Genomic DNA, 25,073 nt, shown 5'->3' with positions numbered 1-25,073 from the left:
TGGACTGTGGGAGGAAACCCACGTAGATATGGGGAGAACATGCAGACTCCGAACAGAGTGACCCAAGCCGGGAATTGAAGCTGGGTTCCTGGCACTTTGAGGCAGCAGTGCTAACCAATGTACCACCCCAACCAAAGCCATTTGTCGCAACTTCATAGGGAAGAAAATCTGCCATCTTCACCTGGTCTAGCCTACCAGCCCCACCACGATGTGTTTGACTATTAACTGTCCTGTGTAATGATCCACTCAGTTCAAAGGTAATTAAGAATGGGCAACAAGCGCAGGTGCAGTCATCGATGTACACATCCCATTAAAAAGGGAATGGAAATGTGGAACTTCCTCTTGTGGAACATCAGAGTGGAAAGCAATTCTGTAATTAAGGCGGGTAGTTTTTCTATGTTTCTATAAGGTAGGCCTAAAAGGTCAGGATATGTTCGGCACAACTTGTGGGGCCGAAGGGCCTGTTTTGTGCTGTAGTTTTTCTATGTTTCTAAATGGAGTTGCTGCACAGGGGCAATCTTACTGTATTTGAATGGAAAGAAAAAATGGGCTGAATGTCCCACTCTTGTTGAAGGGCAGGATGTTTCGGGGAGATGTGAGGAAACACTTTTTTACCCAAAGGGTGGTGACGGTCTGGAATGCATTGCCTGGGATGGTGGTAGAGGCGGATTGCCTCACGTCCTTTAAAAAGTATCTGGATCAGCTCATCATAATATTCAGGGCTATGGGCCAAGTGCTGGCAGATAGGCAGATGGCAGATGTGGAGGCTTTGGAGAGGGGACAGAAAAAATTTACCAGGATGTTGCCTGGTCTGGAGGGCATTAGCTATGAGGAGAGGTTGGAGAAACTTGGTTTGTGGACGGAGGTTGAGGGGAGACCTGATGGAAGTCTACAAGATTATGAGAGGCATGGACAGAGTGGATAGTCAGAAGCTTTTTCCCAGGGTGGAAGAGTAAATTACGAGGGGGCATAGGTTTAAGGTGCGAGGGGCAAGGTTTAAAGGAGATGTACGAGGTAGATGTTTTACACAGAGAGTAGTGGGCGCCTGGAACTCGTTGCCGGGGGAGATAGTGGAAGCGGATATGGTAGTGACTTAAGGGGTCTTGACAAGTACAAGAATAGGATGGTAATAGAGGGATATGGTCCCCGGAAGGGTAGGGGGTATTAGTTCAGTCGGGCAGCATGGTCGGTGCAGGCTTGGAGGGCTGAAGGCTCTGTTCCTGTGCTGTAATTTTCTTTGTCCTTTATTAGGTGGGAGTTCAGGTGTTTCTCATATGTAGGTGCGGACTCGATGAGCCGGAGGGCCTCGACTAAGCTGTATAATTCTATGATTGTTCCAACTCTGTGTGGTTTGGATCTCACCACCAAAGGTGGAGCAGGGGAGTTCTCCCAGTTTTCTGGTCAGCATTCCTCTTTGAACCAACAGTGGCAAAGAGAGATTAACTACTCACCCATCTAATTTTGATTTGATTTATTGTCACGTACTAGTATGCAGTGAAAAGCATTGTTTCTTGCGCACTATACAGTCAAAGCAACCATACATAGAAAAGGAAAGGAGAGAGTGCAGAATGTACTGATACAGTCATAGCGAGGGTGTCAGAAAGATCAACTTAATGCAAGGTAGGTCCATTCAAATGTCTGATGGCAGCAGGGAAGAAACTTTCTTGAGTCGGTTGGTATGTGACCTCAGACTTTTGTATCTTTTTCCCGACGGAAGAAGGTGGAAGTGAGAATGTCCGGGGTGTGTGGGTCCTTAATTATGCTGGCTGCTTTTCCGAGCAAGTGTAGTCAGTGTCAATGGATGGGAGGCTGGTTTGCGTGATAGACTGGGCTATGTTCACAAAGCTTTGTAGTTCCTTGCAGTCTTGGTCGGAGCAGGAGCCGTACCAAGCTGTGATACATCCGGAGAGGATGTTTTCTCTTGTGCATCTGTAAAAATTGGTGAGAGTGTAGCAGACATGCTGAATTTCCTTCGCCGCTTGAGAAAGTCGAGGTATTGGTGGGCTTTCTTAACTATAGCATCGGCGAGGAGGGACCAGGACAGGTTCTTTGTGATCTGGACACCTGGAAACTTGAAGCTCTCAACCATTTTGACTCCTTCCCATTGTTGCAGACAGGGGCATGTCCTCCACTACGTTTTCTGAAGTCGATGATGGTGATGTGTGTAACAAGGCTGTTGCATTTTCCTATGTGAGAACAGCGACTATATTTATGAGTGAAGCTTTGCGGGTGCAGCAGGGTTCTGGGATGGGTTGAGCTGCTGCAGAAACGCACACGACTCCACCTGCTGGAGGAACAGCAGCACAGCAGGAAAGTGTTTCCCAATGAACAGGGAACCGAGTGAGAAAATACACCGTTCCTGCGGCGCTTTTCATCATGTGGAGATGCCCGTGTGGGACTGGGGTAAGCACAGTAAGAAGTCTCACAACACCACGTTAAAGTCCAACAGGTTTATTTGGTAGCACAAGCAACCACAAGCCATTTGGTGGCTTGTGCTACCAAATAAACCTGTTGGACTTTAACCTGGTGTCGTGAGACTTGTTACTGCTTTTTCATCACCAGGGGATGCCTTAAAGTGTTTTCCAGTCAATGAAGTATTTCTTGAAGCGCGCTCGTCCTTGGAATGCAGCAGCCAGTTTGTGCTCAGCAAACTTCCAAAAGCCGGAACATGATAATGATCAGATAATCTGTCATGTTGTGATGTTTATGGGGAAGGGGATTAAATATTACCCAGGCTCGGGGGACGATATCCTTGGTCTTCAAAATAGTGCCAAGCTTCCTCCTCTATCCAGTAACTTGTTATTTGGTGAATCTTTGGTGTGGTTGAGTCCAGCTCATTATTCACAGCTCATCCTTACCCGCACTGGCCTGCAGGTGTTACAGATCCATAGCATGTGGTTGACTCTGTTCAAGGACAAGAAGGGATGGGCTATAAATGCCCACATCTCATGAATGAGTAAAAAAAATCTACTTCCAATTTGTAACCCAGTAGGTGGGTTTAATCACCAAAGCTCCTTCACCACCCAGCAACTCACCAAGCCTCCAAACCCATCACTCCCCATACCCGCCACTGGCCACCCCAGCAACACACACTCCCCATAACCCCACCCCACAGACCCCCCAGTAACACACTCCCCATATCCCCCCACAGACCCTCAAGCAAAACACACTCCCCATACCCCCCCACAGACCCTCAAGCAACACACACTCCCCATACCCCCCCACAGACCCACCCCAGGAACACATGCTCCCCATACCAGCCCCAGGAACACATGCTCCGCATACCCCCCCCCCCCCACAGACCCACCCCAGGAACACATGCTCCCCATACCCGTCCCACAGCAACACACACTCTCCATATCCCCTCAGACCACCCAACAACACATTCCCCCCATATCCCCCAGCAACACCCCCCCCCATACCCCCTAGCAACACATACTCTCCATAACCCCCACGGCCGCAGAATGGATACACAGCCCCCAATATTTCCTCCACAGTTCCCCAGCATGGGTACTCAGACCCCCCATTTACAACACACACCCAGAACCCATGCAGTCGCGGCCCCAGTGCTGCTTGAGGCTTGCCCTGAGCTGCAGCACTGCCACTTCAGAGAGTTTCCAGCCCATCCAACATTAGCAACGGTCTTTGCTGCTGCCAGCACTAGGACCCAGGGTCAGCGCTAAGACCCGGTCCTATGCTGAGAGGCCGAAGTCGAACTCTGTGAATAACAGCAACCCCCCCAACACACTCGCAGCCCCCCCAATGCAAAACACAACATGGCCGCCTTGAAATAACCCCCCCCCCCCGCCCACCTCAGCCGCATGGAGCTTTTTGAAAGCAGAGACTTACCTCCTCGCTCACCGTCTCTGCTCTCTGAATGCGACTGTTCCACTTGAGGTGTTTTTCTCACTGATTCCAGCTGGGACGGGGTGAGCTCTGTCCGGGTGGGGGACGGGGGTGAGCGCTGTCCGGGTGGGGGACGGGGTGAGCTCTGTCCGGGTGGGGGACGGGGTGAGCTGTGTCCGGGTGGGGGACGGGGGTGAGCGCTGTCCGGGTGGGGGACGGGGTGAGCTCTGTCCGGGTGGGGGACGGGGTGAGCTCTGTCCGGGTGGGGGACGGGGTGAGCTCTGTCCGGGTGGGGGACGGGGTGAGCTCTGTCCGGGTGGGGGACGGGGGTGAGCTCTGTCCGGGTGGGGGACGGGGGTGAGCTGTGTCCGGGTGGGGGACGGGGTGAGCTCTGTCCGGGTGGGGGACGGGGTGAGCTCTGTCCGGGTGGGGGACGGGGTGAGCTGTGTCCGGGTGGGGGACGGGGTGAGCTGTGTCCGGGTGGGGGACGGGGTGAGCTCTGTCCGGGTGGGGGACGGGGTGAGCTCTGTCCGGGTGGGGGAGGGGGTGAGCTCTGTCCGGGTGGGGGACGGGGTGAGCTGTGTCCGGGTGGGGGACGGGGTGAGCTCTGTCCGGGTGGGGGAGGGGGTGAGCTCTGTCCGGGTGGGGGACGGGGTGAGCTCTGTCCGGGTGGGGGACGGGGTGAGCTGTGTCCGGGTGGGGGACGGGGTGAGCTGTGTCCGGGTGGGGGACGGGGTGAGCTCTGTCCGGGTGGGGGACGGGGTGAGCTCTGGCGAATCAATGTGAACCAATCGCCTTACGGACTACTCGACATCCCGCCTCCCTCACTATGACTGAGAGGCGCTTTGACCAATCCATGTCCGGTATTCGCGAACCCCGCCCTTCAGTGTGACTGACAGGCGTGCTGACCAATCGCCTTTCAGGATTCCCGAAGGTCCGCCTCCCAAACTTTCCTGACGGGCGCTTTGACCAATCGGCTTCCAGACACCCCGGAAACCAGTTTTCTTCGATCAAAGTGACGAGTTCTAACCAATCACATTCCCTGGATCTGGAACCCCGCCTCCCTCACTCGGAGTGACAGGAGCTCCAGCCAATCGGCTTCTCCATTCCCCGGAACCCCGCCCCCTCACTGAGTGACAGGAGCTCCGGCCAATCGGCTTCTCCATGCCCCGGAACCCCGCCACCTCATTCAGAGTGACAGGAGCTCCGGCCAATCGGCTTCTCCATTCCCCGGAGCCCCGCCCCTTCACTCAGTGACAGGAGCTCCGTCCAATCGGCTTCTCCATTCCCCGGAACCCCGCCCCCTCACTCAGTGACAGGAGCTCCGTCCAATCGGCTTCTCCATTCCCCGGAATCCCGCCTCCCTCACTCAGAGTGACAGGAGCTCCGGCCAATCGGCTTCTCCATTCCCCGGAACCCCGCCCCCTCACTCAGTGACGACACAAACAACATGTAGAGTTTCTGCTTCTTGGATTTAATGATGAGCTGTGGAATCTTTGAGAAAAACTGTTTCTATTCCAGTGATTCTCAGATTGTTTTGTTTGAAGAATCATTTTACAAATGTAACCATGGAGCCCCCAATGTAAATTATAATTCTATATAATAACCACAATATGAACAGGTTCCATCAGTTTACAGCTGGCAGGAGGCAGGGAGACGGTGTGAAATTATGGGATGGATCTGTTAGTGACCTTTAACCCCGCAGATTGTCAGCGGCCCCCAGTTTTTCCAGACATTCGATCCCGGATTGAAGATGGGAAAGATTCTCTCAGTGAAAGTGTGGGTGAAAGTGTGGAGATGGGACATGTTGTCCGCATTGTAAAATGACACCTGTCCACCCTCATAGTCCAGGAAAACCCCGATCTTCCGGGGATTCACACTCGGGGTGAGGGGGGTCTCTGAGGGGGAGGTGAAGGCTAAATAACCAAATCCGGGAAACAGCTCCACCATCGGCAGCCACATAGAATCAAACAATCCTCTTGTGTTCAGCCCCACAATCCAGAATCCGGACTCAGGGCTCGGGGGGATTCTCCCTTTCCTGTTCACAGACTCTCGGGCCACTCCCAGAATCCACTGTGTCTTCTCCCCCACCTCCACCTCCCAGTAATGTCTCCCTGATGTGAATCCCTCTGATCCCAGGACAAAGGGCCAGAAATCAAACCTCTCCGGGGTGGCCGGGCGCAACTGCCATTCGTCTCCGTCACTCACACTGGTCCGGTCCTCAGACAGGATGAGCCGGGGATTCGCTGTGTTCGGATCCAGAGTCAGAGAGGCTGGAGCTGGGGGAAAGTTACAATAACACAGTCAGTGATTTAGAGAGAGGGGGTGGGGAGGGGAGAGAGTGTGAGGAGTGAGGAAGAGAGGAGAGAGGTTTGTGAGGGGGAGGGGAGAATGAGGGGTCGGTGAGAAACAGCAGGAATGTGATGGGAACATGGAGCCAGAGGGAGGGGAGAGGAGTGGGAATAGACCAGGAAGGAGAGGCAGGGAAGAGGGGAGAGGATGAGTGACAGAGAGATAGGGAGGGGGAAGAGAAGGAGGTGGAGGGGTGCAGTTGGGAAGAGAGAAAACAGGCAGTAATGAGAGGGACTGGAGGGAGCAGGAGGATAAAGAGGGAGAGAGAGCGGGATGAGGGAGAGGGCAAGTCAGAGTGGGACGTTTTGAGTGGAAGCAGGAGAGAGAACGGCAGAGCAGATGACAAGGATTGGGAGAGTGGGTGAGAAAGAAAGGGCAGAGAAGAGAGAGCATCTGGAAGGCAGGTCGTGTGGGAGGCTGTGAGACATCAAGGTGGAGGGGTACAGAGCTCAGGGTGGCAGAGAGAGTGAGAGAGAGCATGAAAACAAAAGTGGGAGAGTGTGAGAAAGAGAAACGAGGATAGTTAATGAGAGCAAGAGCGTGGGAGGAAGAATAGGATGGTGTGAGAGAGAGTCGGAGAGAGGAGAGAATGTTGTGTGGGATCTTCTAGATAGTTTGCCCAGTTAAAACGCTTCATTTTAAGGTATTTCTGCCTAATGTAACTAATTGTGCTGTGCTTTAAGCTAACTTCAGCTAATTTGGTCACATCAGCCTGAAATTCTGGGTCTAGCCTGGAGACTTAGTTGTATTCTCTGAAAGTACAATGTACAGAAGCTTACTCATGGTCACAGAAACAAGTTATTGGTGCAGCTGGAGACTGCTTATACGAAAGTAATCTTTATTTCGCTTTCTGTAAAATGCTTATAAAAGACGCTTAAATAAATGAGTATTTACTTTGGACCAGTCGTGCTCAAGTTTATTCTGAAGAAATAAACAGACCCTTCCGTGTGAAAGACAGGATGGGAAATAAAGCAGGAGGGGCAGGGAAGAATGTGGGAGAGAGGGAAAGGGGAGAGCATCTGAAGAGAGGAGAGTGAGGGGGAGAAGTATTGCAGAATGATGAGGGAAGGGGAGAGGAGGTGAGGTGGAGAGAAATTTTGCGTAGATGGGGGAGAGTGGGAAGGTGCTGAGGGAGAGTGGGTGGGGAGCAGGGTCAGGGAGCAGGAGGTACAAGTGAGTGCCCGGCAGAGAGATGGGATGGTTGTGGGGAATGGGAGAGAGATTGCGGGACAGATTGAGTTTCAAGTTTATTATTGTCACAAGTAGGCTTAAATTAACACTGCAATGGAGTTGGTGTGAAAATCACCACACTTCGGCGCCTGTACACTGAAGGAGAATTTAGCACGGCTAACCAGCATGTCTTCGGACTGTGGGAGGAAACTGGAACACCTGGAGGAAACCCACGCAGACGTGGGGGAGAACGTGTAGACTCCGCACAGACAGTGACCCAAGCCAGGAATCGAAACCGGGTCCTGAGAGGCAGCAATGCTAACCACTGTGCCACCGTGCCACCCAAGGTAAGAAGAAGAGAGGAATTAAAGAGGGAGAGACAAACGGAGAGCGGGAGGTGAGTGAGAGAGGGAGAAAGGGGAGAGAGAATGTTGGTGGAAAGAAGTTAGCGGGGAGAAGGGAGGGTATGTGAGTAGAGGAGAGCATAAGGGACAGGGAGAGGAAGGAGGGAGAGACAGTGGGGCTGGGGAAGGAGAATTTGAGAGAGGGAAGACAGACTGAGAAGAAGAGTGGGAGGGAAGGTCAAGGTTGAGGAGAGAGGGAGAGGGGACAGAAGTGGAGGAGAGAAAGCTGCAGAGAGCGGGTGGGAGGTGATATCTCTGTGAAGCATCGTGTAGATGTCACTGTACAGATTGTACGCAATCCGAGTCTGTAAGATATCACACAAAAAATCAATTCCAAGAACAAAAGAATTTGGAACAGGAGTAGGCCATTCGGCCCCTCGAGCCTGCTCTGCCACTCAACAAGATCATGACTGATCTGATTGAATATTGTCAGTGCTCCGGCCTCCACTGCTCACTGGGGTAGAGAATTCCAACACAAATCACCCTCTGACAGAAAACAAAATCTCATTTCTGTATTAAAAGGGAGATTGCTAATTTTCAAACTGTCCATTGTACTAGATGCCATCGCAAGGGAAACATCCACTCAGCATCAATCCTGTCGAGTCTCCTCAGTGTCTTCTATGTTTCAATAAGATCACCTCTCATTCTCCTAAACTCCAATGGGTATAGGCCAAACCTGCTGAGGCTTTCATGATAACATAACCGCCTTCATCCAAGGAATCAGTCTCTAATTCAATGGTAATTTCTTATATTATCTATATTAATCATTTGGATGAGGGAAGTGAATGTATTATTGCTAAGGTTGAGGATGGCACAACAATAGGTGGGAAGGCAAGTGGTGAGGATGACAGAGTCTACAGAGGGATTTTAAAAAAATTAGTGTGTGCGTGAAAGCTTGGCAGATGAAAAATAATGCAGGAAAATGTGAAGTTATGCACATTGGTGGGAAGAATAAAGGAGCTGGATATTATTTGAATAGAGAAAGACTGCAGAAAGCTGCAGCACAGAGGGATTTGGGATCCTTGTGCAAAGATCACAAAAAGCTGGCATGCAAGTTCAGCAAGTGTCAGGGAAGACAAATGGAATATTGACCTTTATTAAAAAGGGAATGGAGTATGAAAATAGGGAGGTTGCTAAAACTGTCCAAGTGACTAGTTAGACCACACCTGGAATACAGTTTTCATCCCCTTACCTCAGAAAAGACATACCAGCATTAGAGGCAGTCCAGAGAAAGTTCATTAGATTGATTCCAAATATGGAGGGATATGTTTATCAATCGAGGCTAAGTCGGATGGGCCTGTACTCATTGGAGTTTAGAAGAATGATACAGATAGGATTCTCAGGGGGCTTGAGAGCTTGGATGCTGACAGGTTGTTTCCCTTTGTGGGAGAGTCCAGGACCAAAGGGCATATTCTCAGAGCAAAGGGTTGTCCATTTAAGACAGAGATGAGGAGGAATTTCTTCTCTCAGAGGGAGTGAATCCTTGGAACTCTTTACCGCAGAGAGCTGTAGAGGCTGGGACATATCTTTAGGGCTGAGATAGACAGGTTTTTAATCAATAATGGAATCAGGGTTATGGAAATAAGGTGGGAAAATGGAGTTGGAGGATTATCACATCAGACCAGTCCTGATCTCATTGAATGGCAGAGCAGACTCAATGAGCCGAATGGCCTACCTCTGTTCTTGGGTCTTATGATCTTATGTAAGGAGATCAAAATAGTGCACATTACTCCAAATGCAGCCTCACTGAGGCCCTGTACCCCTGCAGGCACAATTTTTATACTTGATTCTCCTTACAATAAACACCGACATCCCATTTATATTCCTAATTACTTGCTGTACATGCAGACTAACGTTTTGTGATTTTTACACCAGGACATCCAGATCCCTCTCTACCCGAGAGTTCTGCAGTTTCTCGGAGTGATACCAGACCAGACCCCAAATTTGTTACAATATTGGATGAGGCTCCATATTTTGTTAGATTCAGAATAGGAACAATCAATATTTTTTGGTGCACAGAGCAAATTTGAAATCCCAGTTACTAAAGAAGGGTATAAAGCCATAAGATTCCATAATTTGAAAGAAATACAATAATTTTAGAGGCAGCACCAAGGCATAATGGTTCACACTGCTGCCTCACAGCTCCAGGGACATGGGTTCAATTCCAGCCTTGGGTCACTGTCTGTGTTGAGTTTGCACGTTCTCCTTGTGTCTGCGTGGCTTTCCTCCGGGTGCTCCAGTTTCCTCCCCACTCCAAAGGTGTGCGGGTCGGTGGATTGGCCATGTTAAATTGCCCCTTAGTTTTTGTGTGAGTGTATGCCCTGCGATGGATTGGTGTCCCGTTCTGGGTGTACCCTGCTTAACTCCCAGTGCCTGTCGGGATAGGCTCTGACTCCCCAGGACCTTGAATTAGAGTAAGTGGTGAAGTGATGAATAATTTTTGTATTAAAGAATCAATGAAGCGAACAATTAATACTATATAACTTACACATAAATAATGAACGAGGTTAGCATGAATTAACAGGAAATCCTAATGACTCACTAAGAGGATAAAGTCATAAGATTCCATAATTTGAAAGAAACACAATAATTTTAGAGGTGGCACAGTGGTTCATTGGTTAGGTTGCTACCTCACAGCTCCAGGCACTGGTCTCACACACACCTCAAACCTCATGTTACATGACATGACCAAGGCAGAACACACAGACTTTCTCAATAATCTGTCCAAATGTCAATGATCACCATTAAAAACCTCCCATAAATAATGGAGGATCAGGTGACTGGCATTAATGAGGAACTACAAGATGCTCTGATGCTTATAAGAACAGTAGAAATAGAGAAATGAATGAGATTCGAAGTAGATAAATTTCCCCAGACCTGGTGGTCTCTATCTCAGATGCTGAAAGTAGTGACTGGAGAGAAAGTAGATGCATTGGTGGTTATCTTTCAAAATTCTACAGACTCTGGAATTGTTCCTGCAGATTGGAAGGTGCAAATGTAACTCCAATGTTTCAGAAAGAAGGGAGAGAATATGGGGAATGAAAAACTTGTTAGCACGACATTAGTCAGAGGGAAAATGCTAGGATCTGTAACAAATGATGTAATAACTGAACACTGAGAAAATAATGGTGAATTTGGGCGCAGTCAGTGGGGATTTATGAAAGGGAATCAGTTTCACAAACTGGTTGGAGATTTTGAAGAATGTAAAAGCAGAATAGATAAGGTGGACCTGGTGTACTTAAATTTTCAGAAAGCTTTTAATAAGATCCCACACAAAAGGTTAGTAAATAACTTTAAAGCAGATGAAATTTGGTGGAATGTACTAGCATGCAGTACATGCCAGTATATGTACATGGGAACTGATTAACACACTGAAAAGAGAGAGTAGGGATAAATGCTCATTTTGAGGTGAGCAGCCTGTTACTAGTGGGGAAAACACAGTAAGAAGTTTAACAACACCAGGTTAAAGTCCAACAGGTTTATTTGGTAGCAAAAGCCACACAAGCTTTCGAAGCTCTAAGCCCCTTCTTCAGGTGAGTGGGAATTCTGTTCACAAACAGAGCTTATAAAGACACAGACTCAATTTACATGAATAATGGTTGGAATGCGAATACTTACAACTAATCAAGTCTTTAAGAAACAATGTGAGTGGAGAGAGCATCAAGACAGGCTAGTGAAACTCTGCAGGTCCACGCAACTGTGGGAGTTACAAATAGTGTGACACGAATAACCTCACGATGCTCCACTTCTCCAGCTTCCACCCTAAACACGTTAAAGAAGCCATCCCCTACGGACAAGCCCTCCGTATACACAGGATCTGCTCGGATGAGGAGGATCGCAACAGACACCTCCAGACGCTGAAAGATGCCCTCATAAGAACAGGATATGGCGCTGGACTCATTGATCAACAGTTCCAACGCGCCACAGCGAAAAACCACACCGACCTCCTCAGAAGACAAACACGGGACACAGTGGACAGAGTACCCTTCGTTTTCCAGTACTTCCCCGGAGCGGAGAAGCTACGGCATCTCCTCCGGAGCCTTCAACATGTCATTGATGAAGACGAACATCTCGCCAAGGCCATCCCCACACCCCCACTTCTTGCCTTCAAACAACTGCACAACCTCAAACAGACCATTGTCCGCAGCAAACTACCCAGCCTTCAGGAGAACAGTGACCATGACACCACACAACCCTGCCACAGCAACCTCTGCAAGACGTGCCGGATCATCGACACAGATGCCATCATCTCACGTGAGAGGCATCAGCTTAAGATGAAGATGAAGAGGAATTTCTTCTCTCAGAGGGTAATGAATCTCTGGAATTCTTAACTGCAGAGAATTGTAGATTCTGGGTCGATCAGCATGTTCAAGGCTGAGAGAGACAGATTATTAATCAGAGAGGGAATCAAGGGTTATGGTGTTGAGGCGGGAAAGTTGAGATGAGGGTGTGAGTCTTTGGAACACCTTGCCACAGAGAGCGGTGGGGACAGAGTCCTTGTGTATATATAAGGCTGAGATAGATAGATTCTTGATCAGGAATAGAAGCAAAGGCTTTGGGGAAAGGGCAGGAAAGTGGATATGAGGAATGTCGGCTCAGCCAGGATCCTATTGAATGGCAGAGCAGGCTTGAGGGGCTGAATGGCCTACTCCTGTTTTTATTTCTAGTGGTCTCATGAAGACAATGATTGTGTGAGTAGCAAATTAAATTCACATGGTAAGTTCTGGTCACACCTTCTCATTTTTAACTATAGATTCAGAATCAAAATCAGATCATTTCCCTTCTCTTATACTCCATTCCCCCTTGAAATAAGGCCCAACATTCCATAAGCCTTCCTGATTTCCTTCAATCAGTTATACTGGCTTGTATAACTTGTAGAACCAACAAGGGAACAGGCCACCTTGGACTGGGTGTTGTGCAATGAGAAAGGATTAGTTGGCAATCTAGTTGTGAGAGAACCCTTGGGGACGAGTGACCATAATATGGTTGAATTCTTTGTCAAGGTGGATAGTGATGTCGTTGATTCTGAGACCAGGGTCCTGAATCTCAATAAAGGTAACTATGATGGTATGAGGCATGAATTGGCCATGATCGACTGGGGAACATTACTGAAAGTAAAGACAGTGGACAGGCAATGGCAAGCATTTAAAGAACAAATAGGTGAACTCCAGAAGTTGTTTATTCCTGTTTGGTGCAAGAGATGGTAAGGGAATTGTGCCGAAACCATGGCTTACAAGGGAAATTCGAGATATTATCAGATTCAAGGAAAATGCATACAAATTGGCAAGAAAAAGCAATAGGCCTGAGGATTTGGTGCAGTTTAAAATTCAGCAAAGGAGGACTAAGGGATTGATTAAGAAGGGAAGAATAGAGTGTGAAAGTTAGCTAGCATGGAACATAAAAACTGACTGTAAAAGTTTCTATCGGTTGTAAAGTGAAAAAGATTCACAAAAATGAATGTAGGCCCAGCTGTGAGGAGGATGAAGAGATGCTTCAGCATGATTTGGACAGGCTGAGTGTGTGGGCATATGCATGGCAGATGCAGTATAATGTGGATAAATGCGCAGTTATCCACTTTGGTAGCAATAATAGGAATTCAGATTGTTACTTGAGTGGGTGTAAATTGAGAGAGGCGGATACTCAGTGAGACCTTGGTGCCCTCGTACATTAGTTGCTGAATGTAAGCGTGCAGGTACAGCAGGCAGTAAAGAAGCCAAATGTAACTGGTTTGATTAGTAAGTTTCCGGACGACACAAAGGTTGGTGGATCTGCAGATAGTGGTGAGGACCATCAGAGGATACAGCAGGATAAACAAAGAAATAACTGATGCATGTAAAAATGGTACAGCAATTATCACGGGGGATTTTAATCTACATATCAATTGGTCAAACCAGGTCAGTCAAGGCAGCCTTGAGGAGGAGTTCATAGAATGTATCCGCGATAGCTTCCTTGAACAGTATGTAATGGAACCGACAAGGGAGCAAGCTATCCTAGATCTGGTCCTGTGTAATGAGACGGGAATAATTAATGATCTTACAGTTAGGGATCCTCTCGGAAGAAGCGGTCACAGTATGGTTGAATTTAAAATACAGATGGGGCGTGAGAAGGTAAAATCCAATACCAGTGTCTTGGGCTTAAACAAAGGAGACTACAAAGGGATGAGGGAGGAGTTGGCTAAGGTAGACTGGGAGCAAAAACTTTATGGTGGGACAATTGAGGAATAGTGGAGGACTTTCAAAGCAATCTTTCACAGTGCTCAGCAAAAGTATATACCAGTGATAAGGAAGGACTGTAGAAAAAGAGATAATCAGCCATGGATACGAAGGAAATCAAGGAGGGTATCAAATTGAAAGAAAATGCATACAAAGTGGCAAAGATTAGTTGGAGCCCAGAGTATTGGGAAATCTTTAAAGGTCAGCAGAAAGCCACGAAAAAAGCGATAAAGAAAAGTAAGATGGATTATGAGAGTAAACTAGCTCAGAATATAAAAACAGAGAGCAAAAGTTTCTACAAATATATAAAACGAAAAAGAGTGGCTGAAGTAAACATTGGTCCTTTACAGGATGAGAAGAGGGATGTAATAACTGGAAATGAGAAAATGGCTGAGGCATTGAACAGGTATTTTGTGTCGGTCTTCACAGTGGAAGACACAAATAACATGCCAAAAATTGATGACAGGAAGGCTATGGCAGGTGAGAACCTAGAAACTATCATTATCACAAAAGAGGTAGTGTTGGGCAAGTTAATGGGGCTAAAGGTAGACAAGTCTCCTGATCCTGATGGAATCCATCCCAGGGTACTAAAAGAGATGGCGGGAGAAATAGCAAATACACGAGTGGTAATTTACCAAAATTCGCTGGACTCTGGGGTGGTTCCCGCAGATTGGAAAACAGCAAATGTGACGCCATTGTTTAAAAAAGGAGGGAGACAAAAGGCAGATGACTATAGGCCGGTTAGCTTCACTTCTGTAGTCGGGAAAATGTTTGAATCTATCATCAAGGAAGAAATAGCGAGACATCTGGATATAAATTGTCCCATTGCTAAGACGCAGCATGTGTTCATGAAGGGAAGGTCATGTTTGACTAATTTGGTGGAATTCTTTGAGAACATTACATGTCCAGTGGACAATGGGGAACCTGTGGATGTGGTGTCTCTGGATTTCCAGAAGGCAGTTGGCAAAGTGCCGCGCCAAAGACTGTTACATAAGATAAAGATGCACGGTGTTACGGGTAATGTATTAGCATGGACAGAGGATTGGTTAGCTAACAGAAAGCAAAGAGTGGGGGTAAATGGGTGTTTTTCTGGTTGGCGATCAGTGACTAGTGGTGTGCCTCAGGGATCAGTGTTGGGACCACAATTGTTTATGATTTACATAGATGATTAGGAGTTGGGGACCAAGTGTAGAGTGTCAAAATTCGCAGATAACACTAAGATCGGTGGCAGAGCAAAGTGTGCAGAGGACGCTGAAAGTCTGCAAAGAGATATAGATAGTCTAAGTGAGTGGGCGAGGGTCTGGCAGATGGAGTACAATGTTGGTAAATGTGAAGTCATCCATTTTGGTAGGAATAACAGTAAAATGGACTATTATTTAAATGGTAAAAAATTGCAGCATGCTGCTGTACAAAGGGACCCAGGTGTCCTTGTGCAGGAATCTCAAGGAGTTGGTTTGTATGTGCAGCAGGTAATTAAGAAGGCAAATGGAATTTTGTCCTTCATTGCTAGAGGAATGGAGTTTAAAAACAGCGAGGTTATGTTGCAGCTGTATAAGGTGCTGGTGAGGCCACACCTGGAGTACTGTGTACAGTTTTGGTCTCCTTACTTGAGAAAGGATATACTGGCACTGGAGGGGGTGCAGGGGAGATTCACGAGGTTGATTCTGGAGTTAAGAGGGTTGGCTTATGAGGAGAGACTGAGTAGACTGGGGCTATACTCATTGGAATTCAGAAGAATGAGGGGAGATCTTATAGAAAAAAGTTGTTTCCACTGGTGGGTGAAACTAGTACTGGGGGACATAGCCTCAAAATAAGGGGAAGAGATTTAGGACTGAGTTGAGGAGGAACTTCTTCACTCAAAGGGTTGTGAATCTGTGGAATTCCCTGCCCAATGAAGCAGTTGAGGCTACCTCATTGAATGTTTTTAAGGCAAGGATAGATACATTTTTGAACAGTAAAGGATTAAGGGTTATGGTGAGCGGGTGGGTAAATGGAGCTGAGCCCACAAAAAGATCAGCCATGATCTTATTGAATGGTGGAGCAGGCTCGAGGGGACAGATGGCCTACTCCTGCTCCTAGTTTTTATGTTTTTATGTAGATCAGTTGGAGACTTGCGCGGAGAGATGGCAGATGGAGTTTAATCTGGACAAAAGTGAGGTAATGCATTTTGGAAGGTCTAATACAAATAGGAAATATGCAGTAAATGGCAGAACCCTGAAGAGTATTGATAGGCAGAGGGATTTGGATGTACAGGTGCTTGCTTGCCTTCATCGGCCGGGGCATTGAGTTTAAAAATTGGCAAGTCATGTTGCAGTTTTATTGAGCCTTAGTTAGGCTACACTTGGAATATAGTGTTCAATTCTGGTCGCCACACTACCAGAAAGATGTAGAGGCTTTGGAGAGGGTACAGAAAAGATGTACCAGGATGTTGCCTGGTATGGAGGGCATTAGCTATGAGGAGAGGTTCGAGGAACTTGGTTTGTTCTCACTGGAATGACGGAGGTTGAGGGGCGACCTGATAGATTATGAGGGGGATGGACAGAGTGGATCACCAGAAGCTTTTTCCCCGGGTCGAAGAGTCAATTACTAGGGGGCACAGGTTTAAGAAGCAAGGGGCAAAGTTTATTGGAGATGTACGAGGCACGTTTTTTACACAGAGGGTCGTGGGTGCCTGGAACTCTCTGCCGGGGAGGTAGTGGAAGCAGATGTGACAGTGGCTTTTAAGGGGCATTTGGACAAATACATGAATCGTGTGGGAATGCAGAGATATGGTCCCAGGAAGGGTAGGGGGTTTTAGTTCAGTCGGGCAGCATGGTCAGCGCAGTCTTGAGGGCCGATGGGCCTGTTCCTGTGGGGTAATTTTCTTTGTTCTTTGATATGGTGGCCTTCATAGAGAGAGGATTTGAGTATAGGAATAGGGATGTTTTGCTGCAATTGTATAGGGTATTGGTGAGGCCACACCTGGAGTATTGTGTGCAGTTTTGGTGTTCTTATCTGAGGAAGGATGTCCTTGATATAGAGGGAGTCCAGCAAAGGTTTACCAGGCTGATTCCTGCGATGGAAGGTCTGCCATATGAGGAGAGACTAAGTCGTTTAGGATTATATTCACTGGCGTTTGGAAGGGTGAGAGGGGATCTCATAGAAACTTATAAAATTCTAACAGGGTCAGACAGGGTAGATTCATAAAGAATGTTCCCAATCGTGGAGGAGTCCAGAATGAGGGGTCATAATTTGAAGACAAGGGGTAAACGTTTTAGAACTGAGGTGAGGAGAAATTTATTGACCCAAAGGGTGGTGAATCTGTGGGATTCACTACCACTGAATGTAGTTGAGGTCAAAATGTTGTGTGATTTCAAGAAGAAATTAGATATAGCTCTTTGGGCTGATGGATCAAGAGACTTGGGGAGAAGGAGGATCAGGATATTGAATTTGATGACCAGACATGGTCAAAGCTTGGGGCTCCAAAAGCTTGTGCTGCCAAATAAACCTGTTGAACTTTAACCTGGTGTTGTGAGACTTCTTACTGTGCTCACCCCAGTCCAACGCCGGCATCTCCACATCAAAATAAAAAGCTGAGCACGTTCGAAGGGCCAAATGGCCTACTCCTGCTTCTCGTTTCTATGTAAACTGGAGAACTATCTGGAGTGGCAGTTATCTGTCAATCACCTGAAAGCAGTTGGTTCATGAGTGTTAATCAGTGCAGCAGGAAGTAAAACTAGCAAGCGACTCATCAGAGGGTCTACAAGTAAGACTCACCTTTGAAAATGCATGGCCAGTAATATGTGCATGAGACAGGTGACTGCGCTGGACTGGGATGGAGACTGAGTGAGCAGCGAATTAGGTTCATGCGGGAATGAAATGCACAGGGGAAAGAAATGTGATTATCATTGGAATTATTCTAAGTTAATTAAGTGAGGAATTTAATTAAATTTAACTGGATAACATGAGGAACAATGCAAGACTGGTGTTATGTTGCAGCTGAGGAATGTGTGATTTTGGACGTCCAGGTGTTCCATGACAAACACATCTGCAGAGAGTGTAAGCAGCTGGAGGACTTCCAGATCAGAATTAGTGAGTTAGAGACTGAACTGCAGACACTGCACAATGTAAGGGAATGGGAGAAATACCTGGACAATTTGTTCCGGAATATGGTCACACCTCTTAGAATAGGGTCATCTGTTTTAGTCAGCAGTGAGTGACAGGAGGATGTGACCGAGAGTGAGACAGGTAAAGGGACTGAGCAGAGAGTAATGGAGGAGCTTCAGACTTTGCAGTTGTTGAAAAGGTTTGAGGTGCTTACAATCTGTGTGGATGAAAGCAAAGGCTGCAAAGTGAATGAGCAGTCTAACCATGGCACCATGATACAGGAAGCCTATCAAGTGGGGGATAACAAACAGGAATGTGGTGGCAGTAGGGGACAATATAGTGTCGGACACAGATACTGTTCTCTGCAGCAAAAGTGAGCATGTGCTCAGAGCTGGAGAAGAATTTTCATTGTAAGTGGGAGGATCCAGTTGGCATGGTCTGTGTAGGTACCAAAGACATAGACAGGACAAGCAAAGAACATTGTCCTGGTCCACTCCACTAATGTTCAATCAGGGTGATATTGTGGGCTGGGTGGGAACACTGAGGTTGGAGGGAAGTGGTCACGCAAGCAGGGATATTTGGGATATCTGTAAAGGGCATCGTCACCATGAGAGGCTCGGTACCAATTAAGAAGCAGAACCTCAAAGGTAATAATCTCTGGATCATTACCTGAGCTACATGTAAACTGGCAGAGGGAAAATGAGATGACAAAGATGAATGCTCAAAGGCTGGTGTCTAGATCATGGGCATTGGCACCAGTATTGGGGATAGTGGGGTTGTTTTGATTCGATTTATTATTGTCACATTTATACTGTGAAAAATATTGTTTCTTACAGGCTAGACAGATGAAACATATTGTTCATAGAGTACATATGAGAGAAGGAAAGGGTCGGATGCAGAATATAGTGTTGCAGTTACAGACAGGGTGAAGAGAAAGCTCAGCTTAATATATGAAAGCACCATTCAAAAGTCTGATGGCAGCAAGGAAGAAGCTGTTCTTGAGTTGGTTGGTACGTGTTCTCAGACTTTTGTATCTTCTTCCCGACGGAAGAAGGTGGAAGAGAGTATGTCTGTGGTGCACGGGGTCCTTGATTATGCTGGCTGCTTTTACTGATGTGGAGATGCCGGCGTTGGACTGGGGTGAACACAGTAAGAGTTTTAACAACACCAGGTGAAAAGCCAACAGGTTTATTTGGTAGCAAATGCCATTTGCTTTCGGAGTGCTGCTCCTTCGACATTTCCACTCCATCTGACGAAGGAGCAGCGTTCCGAAAGCTAATGGTATTTGCTACCAAATAAACCAGTTGGATTTTAACCTGGTGTTGTTAAAACTCTTACTGCTTTTACTGAGGCAGCGGGAAGTGTCGACGGAGTCAATGGATGGGGATCTGGTTTGCGTGATGGATGAGGCTACATTTACAACCCTTTGTAGTTTCTTGCAGTCTTGGTAGAGCAGGAGCCATACCAAGCTGTGATACAACCAGAAAGAATGCTTTCTATGGTGCATCTGAAAAAGGTCGTGAGAGTTATGGCAGTCATGCCGAATTTCCTAAGCCTCCTGAGAAAGTAGAGCCGTTGGTGGACTTTCTTAACTATAGCATTGGCATGGAGGGACTGTAAGGGAAATTGTACTGGATATTGTATGAGTTTAGTATGGAATTCAGATTCATAGGTCTTAGTGAAATAATAAAGCAGATTTAGATCAGTAGTGAAAATGGATATGTAACCTAAAGTAACTTCGTGTGACCTAATGTGATCAAGTATAGATGACATGCTCAAGGCAGAGGAAACAGGGAAGTAATATGGCAGTCACTGATTAGCAAAAGCAGACAATAGTCACTTAAGAAAACAATGAATACTGCTCAGTGGTCTAACTTAATGTTGGACCATAAAAGTCAGCAAAGAGGATGTCTTTTCTAACACATTCGGCCCAAGTCAGCAAAGAGGATGTTTTTTCCAACCCTAAGTCAGCAAAACCACGATTATTGTACAAGCAGAGAAGTTTACATAAGAGCAAGAATTATAACCACCATGGTTTAAGAAACAAAGAAATGTAACAGGGAGCGACAAATCGCGAATAAAACGGATAAAGGGTCAACTAAAAACAATGGTGGCCAAAGAAACAAGGTCAGGCTGTAAAGTAAGATAAGAAACAAGGTCAGGATGTAAAAGTGAGATAAGAATCCTGAGATATGAAGCTGAAATGTATTTAAAGACTGAAAGCCTGAGGGCTCTTTGGATTGTTCCGGACATCCCGGCTTTATTCTGCTTGTGCTGCGAAATAAAGTCTATTGCTTGAAAGATCACTGCTCAGACTCTCTGTTTTAAACCGATGTGAACGAATTGTCGTCCTGGGGAACCACGACAAAATTGGCGCTGCGAGCAGGGTTGGTGAGAGATCGCCCAGAAAAGCATCTGGAAGGAGTGGCGGAGACGGTGGTCCAACCGGAACCGAGAAGTCCCCAGCCGGCCTTCTGTCAACAAGGTAAGCAGACTTGCATGCATGTAAATCCTTGTTGTCAGAAAGGGGTTTTCTCGAGGCCCGGCGCACCCGGCTCTCTGCTGGTCCTGGATCTCCCCAACCCAAAAAGATATCCTGCACAGGTAAAACCAAATTGTGTTAAAATTTTGAGAGACTGAGTCTGATCTGAAGGGCAGAGTTTTGCATGCAAAAGCGCGCTGCGAATACTGTATTGTCTGTGAATGGGTAAAAAGTGAGACGGGAAAAAGGCCGAACGCTAAAGTAATGCAATTAGGTTAAGTCAAGCGGTTTGGAGCGGGTTTTTCAGGTCACGACTTGCCCAGAAGAGAGTAAGTGTGGGAAAATCTGCCAGTCCAAACCTACCCAGGACCTCGGGTAAGGGACGTCAACCGAGAGGGAGAGAGATCAGTGAGAGATCACTCTCTGACCTAATACAGTAGTCAAAAGCACAGGAGTGAATTTTAACCCCAGGAAAGGGGAGTAGCAGCTAGAATAGAGGAAGTAAAAGACCAATTTGAACAAACTGGTCTGAGGTAACAGCGTGGAGAACAGAAATAAGAGGAGAGTCGGAACATAGGTAGGGTAATAACTAACAACTTGGAAAGATTACCCTGACAAAATTGCCTGGTGGCAAGATTGGGAATAACTAATCTTTGAATAATAACAAAAACGGAAGCAACACTGGATTGGAAAAAGATTACACATATAACTAACTTAGAGGAGATAAAGAATGAGTGGCCGTATGTAAATTGGGAAAGAGTAGTCGATAGGAATTGGATAGACGAAATAAAATTGGAAACCCTAGAGAAATTAATAAAGGGATCTGACCGATACAGGATTCTTATACACATAGACGAGCAAGTGAAAACCTACTACCCTCTGGCCCGGGAGAGGGAGATAGTGCCGGGACAGGGGACTACGGGGAAGTGGATATCGGGACCCCGGTTAGAGTTACAGATATTGGCAAAAGAAATCCAAAGGAAAGGTAAACAGGGGACTGAGCACGGAAAAACAATACAGCAAGTAATAATCACTGTGATACCTAACTCTGACAGACTAAGTGATAAAAATTGTGACAGTGATCCAAAAAGACGAGTAATGGCACACCAAGTTAAAACACCAGTGGAGATATTAGGGGATAAGTTCCCAGCCCTCAGGGGAGATATAGAACACGTCTCTAAAAAATGGGCCAAAAGAACAAATAAGACCAATACACAGTGGCCGGAGGAAGGCACATGGTCCATAGAGAGGTGTGAGGACCAGAAGGGAATGATAAAGAACTATAAAATTAAGGATAAATCGAGCAAAAGAAGGGAGAAGCGAGAAAAGGAGTTAGAGATATTAGCCCTATTCCAACAAGAAGGGAAAGAGAGAAGAGGGGTATGGAGGGGAGGTAGGATGCAGATGCCAGTACAACTTGAGGAAAAAGCAAAATTGGAAGATCCAAACGTAGCCCCACCCCCCTACTTAGAGAAACAGAGCTCCACGGGACTGTACCCAGTTATATCAGGCACAATGAATTTTGAGGGAGAATATGACATAGAACAGATGACGAAGGAGGAATGGGCACAAAAGGAGGGAGAAAAGAGACAAGGTATAGAGGAAGCGGCTAGAAAAATAGAAGAGGATTTGGACGGGCTGAGCCAAAAGAAAAAGGAGTTGGAGGAAGAAGTAAGTGTGGTAGAACTTTTGGAATGGGCAAAGAAGGTAATGAAAAAGGAAAAAGAACGAGAAGAGGGAGGAAAGAATGTCAGAAAAGAATATGAGGGGAAAACAGGAGATGATCCTCACGAGTGTGGAAGTGAGACATCACAGGGAAAAGTAGAAGAAAAGAGAGTCGGAGTGAGCAGAGAGAAAAAAGAAAGAGAAAGGAGCGGAGAGGGAATGCGCTGGGATGTGCACAAAGGGGCAGACAGACGAAAATGGGGGAAAGCATGGAGGTGGAAGCACCCAGAGGAAAGTAGAATGGCGAGAGAGATGGAAGGAGAAACAGAAGAAAGTAGTGAAGACGAAGAGAGCCAATCAATGTTAGGGGTGCAAAGAAAATCAAGGCGGGAAAGGCACCCACCCGTAAAGTTTCCAGCTATGGATAGGAAAGGGAAAAGGATATTCCCGGTGATTCTGAAGGGTGACAGACCACAGTATATCCCTTGGTCAGGTCAGGATTTGCCCAATTTAATTAATGAATTACCCAATATTTTGGATGGAGCTGGAAGGTGGATTGGACAGTTGGAGGCAGGAATGGTGGGAAAAAGGATGGCACTGGGCGACATCAAAGCTCTCCTGACAAAGGTGCTAGGAATGGACCAAATGGCAGAAGTAATGAGACGTGCTGGCATCCCGACCGCAGCTTATGACCCGGAGGTGGATGGGACACTAATGGACCAGTACCGCCAAGTCATATGGCAGGCACTGCGGGATATGTACCCCAATCGAATGGATGTAAAAACCCTAAAGGGAGAGCCATTGGGTGAGGAGGAGAATGCAGCTGTGTATGTGGAAAATCAATTAAAAAGGTGGAGAAGGGACACGGAGAGGGACATTCTAACAGACCCACTGACCAACTCCATGTTCCGGGCTGCAATCCTAGAGGGCTTGCCAGTCTCAGCTAAGACAAGATTGGAGGAAGTGGTGGGCTTGGACTCAAAAAATTACCGAGAGTTTGTGGATTATGTTGCCCATGCAGTAGAAAGACATCGTAAAGATGAAAAGAATGCAGACAAACAGCTGAAGGAGATACAACGTAAACTCCTTCAGGCACAATTGGAGGAGATCAAAAGCAAGGATAAGCTAAAGGCAAAAGAGGATCTCGCACCCAGAAAAATAGCACCGATGATGGTGGAGCAAAAGCCAGAGGAAATACCTGCACTAATCAAAGGGGGGAGCGGAGATGGAGGCCAGCCCGTCATAACCTATAACATTTCTGCCTTCCCACTGTCCATGAACCCAGGAGCCTATGGCCTAAATTATCAAAACCCATACGCCCTGCAAAGTCAGACTGACTGGAATATAAATGGGAAAGGACAGGGAGGTGGTAGGCCACACTATCAGAATCAGAGAGGACAGAGACAGGTTAATCATCAGACTCCGAGACAGGGACCATTGCCTGGCCCTTCAGGTGTGTGTTGGGGGTGCGGGGAGGCAGGGCACATAAAAAGGAATTGCCCGCGGAATTTCCCCAGACAGGGAGAAAACCAGCAGCAGACAGGCCAACAACTGAGCCGAGTGTCGCCAAACAGCATCCCGATGTTTCAAGGGCCGGTAAACCATCAGAGTTCCCCATAGGGAGGCCCAGAGAACCCCGAAATGGTAGGACAGTACATACAAATAACAGAAACTGCAGAGCAGGAACCTATAGTTAACGTTAGAGTAGGAGGGATCGAGGTCCCCATGATGATAGACACCGGCGCCACATGTACGTGCATACAAACGAAATATGCGGATCACTTACCATTGTCAAACCAGTTTGTAAAAACTGTGGGGTTCTCGGGGAAAGTAACATTAGCTTGAATGACGACGCCGGTGCCTGTTACCATTGGAAATAAGACAACCCATGTACCTATTTTAGTATGTGATAAAACTCCTTTAAATCTATTGGGAAGGAATGCAATCCTAGGGTTAGGACTGAAATTAGAATGCACGGAACAAGGAATTGATTTGATGGGAATGTATCCACTTGAAATACCAGGAAAGGAAGGGGTTAATGTATATTGGTTGGGAGATATAGAGGAACAAGTTAAAAAACAGATATGGGAAGTTTGGGGAAAGCTTATAAACACTTGGGTTCCACAAGCCAAATGGCCAAGAACAGAATTACACAGTACAATGATATTTGATGAAGGGCAGGAACCTGAGATACAGGAGAAATGGGAAAGGGAGGCAGGACGAGAACAGGAAATAAAGTCAGGAAGTATTTTAATCGGACTAGAGGGAGTAGCCCTCACAATTGTTAGGAATGAATGGGTTAACAAATGGTTCTCTGTATCTGGGGCGGAGCCACATGTCACATTGAAAGTGAATCCGGGATACAGATCAAAAGACCTAGGACCAATGGTGTTGAGAGCACAAGATTTAGAATTTGTCCAGACAGACAATGTAGATATTTGGACGTCCAGCAATGGACAAATGACGAAAATAATTTTGGATGTTAAGATGCTTGGGAAACCGAAGCAGATAACAATAGGAGTGCAAATTGAGAAACAGGAACTGGAGTGGAGAGAGAGGTTAGAGCAGGATTTGAACTCCCTCCCGCAGGAGTTGTGGTCCAGACAGGACACGGATGTAGGGAGGGTCAAAAACGCTAATCCAGTTGAAGTCAGATTAAAGATAGGACGCCAGGGGCCGTATAGGCCGCAATACCCAATCAAGACAGAAGCAATTGAAGGAATTAGAGGGACGATTAAGGGATTGATAGAAGCAGGGGTATTAAAAGAAACCCGGAGCAGGTGTAATACACCGCTACTACCAGTGAAAAAGGCGGACGGAGAAAAATGGAGATTGGTGCATGACCTAAGGGCAATT

At 46.8% G+C, this 25,073-nt stretch overlaps 1 protein-coding gene and 1 long non-coding RNA gene across 2 annotated transcripts in view; both read right to left on the bottom strand.

Annotated features, from left to right (window-relative positions):
* LOC144497629 (uncharacterized) overlaps window positions 1-25,073 on the bottom strand; it is a 73,749-nt gene that overhangs the window by 34,321 nt on the left and 14,355 nt on the right. The window contains exon 6 of the mRNA XM_078219070.1: window positions 5,538-6,125. Coding sequence (XP_078075196.1) covers window positions 5,538-6,125 — 588 coding nt within the window. The remainder of the gene's footprint in view (window positions 1-5,537; window positions 6,126-25,073) is intronic.
* On the bottom strand, window positions 1,457-4,599 carry LOC144496813 (uncharacterized). The gene is made up of 2 exons (XR_013498431.1): window positions 3,850-4,599; window positions 1,457-2,929 (listed from the first exon to the last, which is right to left on the bottom strand). It is a non-coding gene; the product is annotated as an uncharacterized LOC144496813 (long non-coding RNA).

This window comes from Mustelus asterias, chromosome 8 (genome assembly GCF_964213995.1).
Source record: "Mustelus asterias chromosome 8, sMusAst1.hap1.1, whole genome shotgun sequence".
NCBI classification, from domain to species: Eukaryota; Metazoa; Chordata; class Chondrichthyes; order Carcharhiniformes; family Triakidae; genus Mustelus; species Mustelus asterias.
The sequence above is the reverse complement of the archived record's forward strand: the minus strand, read 5'-3'. Positions and strand labels throughout refer to the sequence as shown.